The sequence below is a fragment of the Dendropsophus ebraccatus genome, chromosome 9 (assembly GCF_027789765.1).
Source record: "Dendropsophus ebraccatus isolate aDenEbr1 chromosome 9, aDenEbr1.pat, whole genome shotgun sequence".
Taxonomy (NCBI): Eukaryota; Metazoa; Chordata; class Amphibia; order Anura; family Hylidae; genus Dendropsophus; species Dendropsophus ebraccatus.
The window spans coordinates 117,880,949-117,892,484 of record NC_091462.1 but is presented as its reverse complement, the minus strand read 5'-3'; the positions used below and the strand labels follow the sequence as shown (position 1 = coordinate 117,892,484).

The following is an 11,536-nucleotide window of genomic DNA, read 5'->3' as shown; positions in this document are numbered from 1 at the left end:
ACATCACTATACAATAACCGCTGTGTGAGCGGGGAGAGTTATGGGCACCTCTATGGGATCAGACCCATTATATCAGGGATATAACCCACATGATGAAGCAGAAGAGGACATCACTATATGATAACCGCTGTGTGAGCGGGGAGAGTTATGGGCACCTCTATGGGATCAGATCCATTATATCAGGGATATAACCCACATGATGAAGCTGAGAATTTCAGAGTTAGGAAACTGCTAATTTTTTCATAAAATTCTAAACATATTGGTCAAGATTTACCATTAACCTAAATTATAATGTGTCACAAAGAACAATCTGCGAATCACTTGGATGAGGTAAAGCATCACCGAGCTATAAAATGGGCTCTGGTCTTTAAAGGAGAAGTCCGTGATTTCTGAAATGTGGCATGGGTGAGCGATGGGAATGGCCTCGTGACCCCCACCGGACAGCCCGCTCAGTCAATCGGTGACTGGAGTGTTGTCCCGCCCCAGTCACTGACTGGCTGAGTGGCCAGTTCATCAGCCGGGTCGTGACGTGTGCAGCACTGGAGATCCCGGAGCCCAGCGGGTGTCCCGAGGCCGGTCCTGCTTCTCACCGCGGGCACAGTGAGATAAGTTAATACTTGTAATCAATACTCCCCCCGCCCTTCCCCCGCCCTTGTCGGCTGCAGGATTTTATAATCTGCCAGACTTCTCCTTCAGAATGAGTCTGGCAGTCCTGAAGGGGTAAATCCATCTTCATGTTACACTAATAGGGAAGGTTGGTACAATAAAGACTTGTTATCTCCCATGTAATAACGCCTCATACCTTTGTACTTTGGATAGAATCTTCTATGTTATATTGCCTGCAATGTTCTTTCAGTTCAGGTGTTTCCTGCAGAGTGTGATCTACATGGTAGAAGTCACTGACCACTGCCGAGAAGGGGCCTCAACCACATCATCGAGAGGGACCCCGGTGTCCTGACCACAAGGACATAAATGACACCAGAAGACTGACTCTATATAGCGACTGGTGTAAGAGACACAGGAGGGGGAGAAAATGGGTAATCTGTGCTCCAAGAGAGGAAAAGAAGAGGATGATACTGATCCGGTATTGGTTAAATTATCCCGAGAATCACAAAAACATCAAGGAGAAGATGGTCCAAAACTGAATGGAAATATAGCGGAAGCAGCTTCACTAAAGCCAACAGCAAACCCTACACCAGGGAATACCGGAACATTTACAACACCAGAACCAACAAAAGAGGATACCCAAGGAGATCCAGTAACATCAACAGCACAGCAACCAGCAAAGGAAGCCACCAAGAAGAAGCCACCAACAGAGTCACCTCCATCCACTACACCAGGAGATCCAGGAACACCAACAGCACAGCAACCAGCAAAGGAAGCCACCAAGAAGAAGCCACCAACAGAGTCACCTCCATCCACTACACCAGGAGATACAGGAACACCAACAACACAGCAACCAGCAAAGGAAGACACCAAGAAGAAGCCACCAGCAGAGTCACCTCCATCCAACACACCAGGAGATCCAGGAACATCAACAACACAGCAGCCAGCAAAGGAAGCCACCAAGAAGAAGCCACCAACAGAGTTATCTCCATCCACTACACCAGGAGATCCAGGAACACCAACAGCACAGCAACCAGCAAAGGAAGCCACCAAGAAGAAGCCACCAACAAAGTCACCTCCATCCACTACACCAGGAGATACAGGAACACCAACAACACAGCAACCAGCAAAGGAAGACACCAAGAAGAAGCCACCAACAGAGTCACCTCCATCCAACACACCAGGAGATCCAGGAACATCAACAACACAGCAGCCAGCAAAGGAAGCCACCAAGAAGAAGCCACCAACAGAGTCACCTCCATCCAACACACCAGGAGATCCAGGAACATCAACAACACAGCAACCAGCAAAGGAAGACACCAAGAAGAAGAAGCCACCAACAGAGTCACTTATATCCAATACACCAGGAGATACAGGAACATCAACAGCACAGCAACCAGCAAAGGAAGACACCAAGAAGAAGAAGCCACCAACAGAGTCACCTATATCCAATACACCAGGAGATCCAGGAACATCAACAACACAGCAACCAGCAAAGGAAGACACCAAGAAGAAGAAGCCACCAACAGAGTTATCTCCATCCACTACACCAGGAGATCCAGGAACACCAACAACACAGCAACCAGCAAAGGAAGACACCAAGAAGAAGCCACCAACAGAGTCACCTCCATCCAACACACCAGGAGATCCAGGAACATCAACAACACAGCAACCAGCAAAGGAAGACACCAAGAAGAAGAAGCCACCAACAGAGTCACTTATATCCAATACACCAGGAGATACAGGAACATCAACAACACCAGAACCAACAAAAGAGGATACCAAAAAGAAGCCACCAACAGAGTCACCTCCATCCACTACACCAGGAGATCCAGGAACACCAACCCTACCAGCAGGTACACAGGTTCTTACAGAAAATACAACAGATCAAATAATATCATCACAGCAAGAATCTAAAGGAGAAACTAGTGCAGAACCCAATGGACAAATAGCAGAACCATCACAGCCAACAGCATCCTCCACATCAAAAGATACAGGAACACCAACACAGAAACTGACAGAAGAGTCACCTCCATCCATTACACCAGGAGATCCAGGAACACCATCACAGAGACTGAGCGAAGAGAACCCGAAGGTACAGCCACCAGCAGCGTCACCTCCATCCAATACACCAGGAGATCCAGGAACACCATCACAGAAACTGAGCGAAGAGAACCCGAAGGTACAGCCACCAGCAGCGTCACCTCCATCCAATACACCAGGAGATCCAGGAACATCAACCCCAACAAGGTGAGTGTAAAAGTGCTGCAGTAACTATCCTGACCTGAGGGGGCGCACTAGAGATTATACATTACTGCTGGGGATAGAGATCTCATCATTCACTCATCCATCCAGCAACCAGGCAGCATAATTATAACCATAGTATGTCTATCACATATCATTATATTAGTGATGTCATCCAGAGGGCGGGGCTGTGACTACCTCTCTATACACAGGATATCCAGGGGGCGGGGCTGTGACTACCTCTCTATACACAGGATACCCAGGGGGTGGGGCTGTGCCTACCTCTCTATACACATAATATACAGGGGGCGGGGCTGTGACTACCTCTCTATGCACATGATATACAGGGGGTGGGGCTGTGACTACCTCTCTATACACAGGATATACAGGGGGGGGCTGTGACTACCTCTCTATACACAGGATATATAGGGGGCGGCGCTGTGACTACCTCTCTATACACAGGATATACAGGGGGGGGGCTGTGACTACCTCTCTATACAAAGGATATATGCGATGCCCTGACCCGTGAGGGCCACTCCGCAGTGCAGGTGTTACTAGCAGGCAGGAACCGGGGCAGCTGCAGGGTATAGAGTTGTCACGGTACTGGCACGAGGGTGGCACAGCTGTGGATCGGTCTGCGGTACTATGCGGGATACTGGGCATGCGATTCTTCGCTGTACCTAGTCGGGACACCAGATAAGGGACACCAATGCCAGGGTTCAGTAACAACGGTGGTTACAAGTTTATTGTAACTGAGGTAACTGGTAGCAACAGTCTCTTCCGGATGCAACCGGATATATAGCAGACTTGTATAGACAGAGCTAAGGTGGTGCTGCATAGGCTGAGGTGAAACGTGCCGGATGATGGGAGTAGTAATGAGAGAGGAATAGAGAGGCTGGGTGGATTAGAGTACTTGCAGTGAATATCTTGAGTTGATGAGGAGATAGAGAACAGGAACGACACCCAGATGAGAGGATACTCCAGGCACTTGAGCAGGCGGACAGCCAGGAACACTACAGCAACGCACCAGCCTCTCTTCTGAAGGTAAAGGGGGGCTACAGGAACACCTCCGTCCTCTCTGAGGTAGAGAACAGAACTTCTTACAGACAACCTATCCCCTCTGTGGCAGGGAATAGAAGTCACATGGTAACCCCTGGCCAAAGCTCGACGGCCATTGGAGGAACCATGGTTACGGGGCACGGTCACGTGATCACCAGCCTTTGCATACCACTGCACAGAGTTATGCACACAAGATATACACATAAACCTGAGAGTAATAGGGACTACAGAGTAAACAGTTGCAGTGCATATAGTTTCCAGGACAGGCGTGGCTATAGTAATAAAAGTAACTTAAAGTGAGAAACAGACGGCCTGTTCTGGGACACTGCATATACAGGGGGCGGGGCTGTGACTCCCTCTCTATACACATGATATACAGGGGGCGGGGCTGTGACTCCCTCTCTATACACAGGATATACAGGGGGCGGGGCTGTGACTACCTCTCTATACACACGGTATACAGGGGACGGGGCTGTGACTACCTCTCTATACACAGGTTATACAGGGGGCGGGGATGTGACTACTTCTCTATACACATGATATACAGGGGACGGGGATGTGACTACTTCTCTATACACAGGATATACAGAGGGCGGGGCTGTGACTACCTCTCTATACACATGATATACAGGGGGCGGAGCTGTGACTACCTCTCTATATACAGGAATATACAGGGGGCGGGGCTGTGACTACCTCTCTATACACAGGATATACAGGTAGGTCCTAGACACGGTCACTGGAATCTATCAGGAAGTTCTTAGGGATTTCTTCAGGTAGTTTATTGTTTGTTTCTCTATAACTCCTGAGGGTAAAGTCGGCCATGAATTGGTTTATTACAGGAGAGGAATGTTACCTGTGATCAGCGGATTATGAGGGACGTTATACAACGTCCCTCCAGCTCAGTCACAGCCCTGGTTCCCTCTCACAGATCCATCTCCTCATTGATTATTCTGCTCAATCACTAACAATCAATCACACCCACACATCTACACAGCCGTGCCCACCCCACTACTTTCTTGTATAAACAGCTCCACCCCTGTCCTCAGGTTGTGTGTGGTATTACAATTCAGCTCCATTTACTTACATAGAAACAAGCTGCAAAACCCCCCGCATCCAACCTGAGGACAGGAGAGGCGCTGTTTCTAGAAGAAAGGGGCCATGTTTTTCTAAGCTTGGACAACCTATAAATCAAGACACATAGGTAACTGTCCTGGAGATCCTCGGTGCAAACCATAGACTCCTCAGGGCACAGGGTAGTGGGGTTACAGTCTGTTCATTGGATGCTTGCGATGGGGTCACTGAGATGGGATCACTGAGATGGGGGTCACTGAGATGGGGTCACTGAGAGAGGGGTCACTGAGATGGGGTCACTGAGATGGGGTCACTGAGATGGGGTAACTGAGATGGGGTCACTGAGATGGGGTCACTGAAATGGGGTCATTGAGGATGGGGGTCACTGAGATGAGGTCACTGAGATGGGGTCACTGAGATGAGGTCACTGAGAGGGGGTCACTGAGATGAGGTCACTGAGATGGGGTCACTGACATGGGGTCACTGAGATTGGGTCACTGAGAGGGGGGGTCACTGAGAGGGGGGGTCACTGAGATGGGGGTCTGTCTGTAACAGATTATTTTGCCCCCGTTGCGAACTTTCTCAGAAAAATTGCAACAAGATTAAAAAGAGACAACAGGTCTGCCGGGAGAGTTCTCTGAATCCTTGTGGATTTTTGGCAAGGTGTATAACACCGATATTGTTGGATTATGGACCATGTCAGCCAACTTCCTATCTATTACTTTGACCTCAACCGCATGTTCTATGATGTCACACAACTGTTGTTTAAATTTACCTGTGGGGTCACATGGCGGGGGTTCACATCTCCCAACATCACCCACATTGGGATCGTATTTCAGACACATATTTCACGGTATTCGTTACAACTATCGTTCCGGCTTTATTGTCGGTCTTTATCACATTATCAGGGGGGGGTAGCTAGGGTTCATGGGGCCCCATAGATGAGGTCACTGAGATGAGGTCACTGAGATGAGGTCATTGAGAATGGGGGTCACTGAGATGAGGTCACTGAGATGGGGTCACTGAGATGAGGTCACTGAGATGAGGTCACAGATGGGGTCACTGAGATGGGGGTCACTGAGATGGGGGTCACTGAAATGGGGGTCACTGTCACTGAGATGGGGTCACTGAGATGGAGTCACTGAGATTGGGTCACTGAGATGGGGGTCACAGAGATGGGGGTCATTGAGATGGGGGTCACAGAGATGGGGGTCATTGAGATGGAGTCACTATGATGGGGTCACTGAGAAGGGGGTCACTGAGATGGGGGTCACTAAAATGGGGTCACTGAGATGGGGGTCACTGAGATGGGGTCACTGAGATGGAGTCACTGAGATGGGGGTCACTGAGATGGGGGTCACTGAGATGGGGGTCACTGAAATGGGGGTCACTGTCACTGAGATGAGGTCACTGAGATGGGGTCACTGAGATGGGGGTCACTGAGATGGGGTCACTGAGATGGGGGTCATTGAGATGGGGTCACTGAGATGGGGGTCACTGAGATGGGGTCACTGAGATGGGGGTCACTGAGATTGGGTCACTGATATGGGGTCAATGAGATAGGAGTCACTGAGATGGTGTCACTGAGATGGGGTCACTGAGATGAGGTCACTGAGATGGGGGTCACTGAGATGGGGGTCACTGAGATGGGGGTCACTGAGATGGGGGTCACTGAAATGGGGGTCACTGTCACTGAGATGGCATCACTGAGATGGAGTCACTGAGATGGGGTCACTGAAATGGGGGTCACTGAGATGGGGGTCACTGAAATGGGGGTCACTGTCACTGAGATGAGGTCACTTAGATGGGGTCACTGACATGGTGGTCACTGAGATGGGGTCACTGAGATGGGGGTCACTGAGATTGGGTCACTGAGATGGGGTCACTGAGATGGGGTCACTGAGATGGGAGTCACTGAAATGGAGTCACTATGATGGGGTCACTGAGATGAGGGTCACTGAGATGGGGGTCACTGAGATGGGGGTCACTGAGATGGGGGTTACTGAGATGGGGGTCACTGAGATTGGGTCACTGAGATGGGGGTCACTGAGATGGGGGTCACTGAGATGGGGAGTCACTGACATGGGGTCACTGAGATTGGGTCACTGAGATGGGGAGTCACTGACATGGGGTCACTGAGATTGGGTCACTGAGAGGGGGGGTCACTGAGAGGGGGGGTCACTGAGATGGGGGTCTGTCTGTAACAGATTATTTTGCCCCCGTTGCGAACTTTCTCAGAAAAATTGCAACAAGATTAAAAAGAGACAACAGGTCTGCCGGGAGAGTTCTCTGAATCCTTGTGGATTTTTGGCAAGGTGTATAACACCGATATTGTTGGATTATGGACCATGTCAGCCAACTTCCTATCTATTACTTTGACCTCAACCGCATGTTCTATGATGTCACACAACTGTTGTTTAAATTTACCTGTGGGGTCACATGGCGGGGGTTCACATCTCCCAACATCACCCACATTGGGATCGTATTTCAGACACATATTTCACGGTATTCGTTACAACTATCGTTCCGGCTTTATTGTCGGTCTTTATCACATTATCAGGGGGGGGTAGCTAGGGTTCATGGGGCCCCATAGCAAAAAACTATGGTCCGGTGTGTTCCTTCAATCTCCCAGCTCTCTAGTGCATGAGTGACGTCACTTATGGTAGAAGCTGGTAGAACAAACGCAGAGGGACTGCTCCGGGCCAGGTGAGTATGGGGGGGCTTTTGTGGCTGGAGGTGCAATGCTACCTCCGGCCACAAGACTGTCAGGGCGGGGAGCCAATGGTTTCTTCCTCTGTCAGTCAACATGTCGCCAGGGTCCCTTAGCACTGCCTGATAGCAGTGGCGGGGTCAGTCTTTATGGTAGCTACACAAGTGCTGAGGCCCGTGCACTGCTGATGGTGTAACAATTGCCCCTCGTATAGTGGGATGCATTGTTAGTAGGGGGCACCTTACATTTTTTCAGTCCTTCTTCCCACCATTTTATCTTTACTATATCTGCGTGATGATGTGGGACTTCCAGACCTCTGTTTTTATGGTTGTTTGTAGGTGTTTTATATAGGCAGCATATCCTTAGGCCTTATGCACACATTCCGTAATTTTTTCGGGTCCGGAAACCACCCGCTAAAAATTACGGGTTGGACATCCGTATTGCTTCCGTATTGCATCCGGAAGCACGGAAGTCTGATGATGCCTGCAATCCCAACCCGAGTGCGGAAGCGTCCCCAGTTGCCATGGTGATCGCAGGAGGACACTTCTGTGCTTGGTCTTTACAGGCATCATCAGACCCCTCCTGCGATCACCATGGCAACCGGGGACGCTTCCGTGCTCGGCAGGAATCAGACCCCCTCTGCGGCATCAGACCCCCTCTGCGGCATCAGACCCCCCTCTGCGGCATCAGACCCCCTCTTGCGGTAATGATGCGATCTCTTATGCGATCCTCCTGTGACGTTCTGCCTTCAGTGCTCTTAATTGATTCATTGATACTTTCCTAACTACATTGTAAACACCCCAATTTATTGAGGTAATTGGTACTTTGTAGCCCAGCTGCCAATCATCATTACCAATTAGCTCAATAAATTGGTGTTTACTATGTGGTTAGGAAAGTATCAATGAATCAAGAGACTGTGAGCAGTGAATGAATGGCCTGTCAGCTAAATTCGGCACAATATAAAGTATGCAATGTTCCGAGCAGGCACCCTTCTGTATGGTCTTCACCTTGTGGAGTACTACAGATCCCAGCTCTCTGATATACCATCACCAACACTGCCTCAATACATTCGTCTACTGATTCTGCTATAATCGGCACACGATAGGATTCTGCTACAATCGGCACACGATAGGATTCTGCTACAATCGGCACACGATAGGATTCTGCTACAATCGGCACACGATAGGATTCTGCTACAATCGGCACACGGTGCTCAGCAACAGAGATCCGGAGAACTATAGATCCCAGCACTTCTATATACTGCTGTGCAAATAGGAGCATGAGTTATCCATATTTTTCTACGGAAATACGGATGCCAAACATGTTGCAATCCGCAAACAATCCGTAGACAATTGATGTCAATGAGAGAATCCGTGAAAAAATCTGGGTCCGCACCGGGTCCACACTAGGACATGTCCTTTTTTTTTACAGATTGATTTTCATCCATTTCTGCTACTGATCGTGTGAATAGGACAATGGACATCAATGTGCACTAACTCGGATACGGAAATACGGATCCGTAAATTACGGAACGTGTGAATAAGGCCTTAATAAGGATAAAGTTATGTCCGTGGCTTTGGGCTGGGAAATATGGGTGTCGTTATATCGGTATAAATTCCCTCGCTGCATAGAAGGATTATATATATATATTTGCTTTGTTTCTGAGTTTAGAGGAATTGAAGATTTATTATAGCGTCTCCACAGCCGGGTGACAACCTCAGACTGCAGCCGCTGGGGCACGGGTACCACAACACAGCTGGGATACTACGAGGGCTCCCATTATATTCCTGATTAACCCCTTACTATCCGTGCACCTGCAGTCATGTGTACAGTGCCAACATGGTTATAAGTTACAGAAAAACATTGAAAAGCTCAAGATTTACGAGACGCAATAAGACAAAGTGCAAGGTGTTATCTACTGTCCCCGAGAGGAATGCAGGAGAGGTGACGGCCCTCATCTCAGGGACGTAGCTGGTAGTAGACTCTTTCATGGCCACATAGGTACGAGCAGATGATTGGCTCCAATACATATAAATATGTCGGGAGACATAGATGTGAATTGTTCAATTAACAGCAATGGTATGTAATGTAATGCCCCCACAAAAACTGCCCAAATACTTAAAGGTGTTCTTCAGCGCTAAAAAACATGGCCCCTTTCTTCCAGAGACAACATGACTCTTGTCTCCAGGTCAGGTGTGGTTTCAATCAGGCTCCATTCACTTCAATGGAACGGAGATGCAAAACCTGCACCCAACCTGGAGACAAGAGCGGTGCCGTCTCTGGAAGCCGATCTGCGGCCCAGTCATTGGCCGCTCTGTAGTTATGATGGTTGTGGTCACAGGTTGTATCCTCTCCTATAATTCCTCCACGATGGGTGTGCTCCTCCCTCAGAGCGCTGATCTTCTCATTGGAAGAGGAGAATGGGATCACCGGTCTGCAGAGATGGATGAGACGCTTCACCGATGACTGCCATAACATCAGTCCTACAACTACAGACTGGATGTCGGATGTGAGGGATTCTTCTGTAGTCGTATTCTGCTCTTCCGCACCCACATTGGAAAGCGCCATGGACAAGATGAAGCCATACTTGGAAGAAAGCGTCTCCGTGAAAGGTGAGTTCAATGGGGTAGAAGCAGGAATATCTTTACAAAGAAAAGAATAGATATTAGAGAGACATGAGATGTAAGGACAGGATGGTAGGAATCTGTATAATCCCTGTAATCTCCACCCATCAGTAGTCGGAGTGGTCACTCAGCATTGGGTGAAGCCCCATTTGGCAGCGATTCCGGCTTACAGTCTTCTTGGCTATAACGCCGCAAGGTTTACACCTGGATTTGGGGATGATTGCCTTTCTCTGCAGATCCTCTCCTGCTTTGTCAGGTTGGCTGGGGACCATTGATGGACACCACTGTCAGGTCTCTCCAGAGATTTTTTGGCCAGGCCCTTCACAGTGTTGTCCCTAAGGCGCTCCTGTGTGATCTGGGTTGTGCGCTTAGGGTCATTATCTTGTACTTTGCTGCCTCCACCAGGCTCCAATGTAGGAATATTATGGGGCAGCTAATGGGCAGCGCCTGGATTCTTCTGGACATGATTCTACCTCCACCAGGTTTCACTGTAGCCAGACATGGTGTTTAGAATTGAGGCCAAAAAGTTCAATCTTGGGTTACACAGTCAGAGCATAGAATCAGATTATATTCTGAGAGTTGTTCAGCTGCTTCTTTGTCTCTGAACTCTGTAGGCAGCTGTTTCCTCTTCCACACAGTCCTGTCTCTGAGCTCTACAGGCAGCTCTTTCCTCTTCCACACAGTCCTGTCTCTGAGCTCTACAGGCAGCTCTTTCCTCCCCCACACAGTCCTGTCTCTGAGCTCTATAGGCAGCTCTTTCCTCCCCCACACAGTCCTGTCTCTGAGCTCTACAGGAAGCTCTTTCCTCCTCCATACAATCCTGTCTCTGAGCTCTACAGGCAGCTCTTTCCTCCTCCACACAGTCCTGTCTCTGAGCTCTACAGGCAGCTCTTTCCTCCTCCACACAGTTCTGTCTCTGAGCTCTACAGGCAGCTCTTTCCTCCTCCACACAGTCCTGTCTCTGAGCTCTACAGGCAGCTCTTTCCTCCTCCACACCGTCCTGTCTCTGAGCTCTACAGGCAGCTCTTTCCTCCCCCACACAGTCCTGTCTCTGAGCTCTACAGGCAGCTCTTTCCTCCTCCACACAGTCCTGTCTCTGAGCTCTACAGGCAGCTCTTTCCTCCTCCACACAGTCATGTCTCTGCTCCCTACAGGCAGCTCTTTCCTCCTCCACACAGTCCTGTCTCTGAGCTCTACAGGCAGCTCTTTCCTCCTCCACACA

The 11,536-nt window shown here is 49.3% G+C and overlaps 1 protein-coding gene across 1 annotated transcript in view; it reads left to right on the top strand.

Moving 5' to 3' along the window:
- Window positions 1–841: 841 nt before the first annotated feature.
- Window positions 842–11,536, top strand: part of LOC138801658 (proteoglycan 4-like) — a 31,889-nt gene continuing 21,194 nt past the window's right edge. The window contains exons 1-2 of the mRNA XM_069984702.1: window positions 842–2,856; window positions 10,082–10,302. Coding sequence (XP_069840803.1) covers window positions 1,034–2,856; window positions 10,082–10,302 — 2,044 coding nt within the window. The 5' untranslated portion in view covers window positions 842–1,033. The remainder of the gene's footprint in view (window positions 2,857–10,081; window positions 10,303–11,536) is intronic.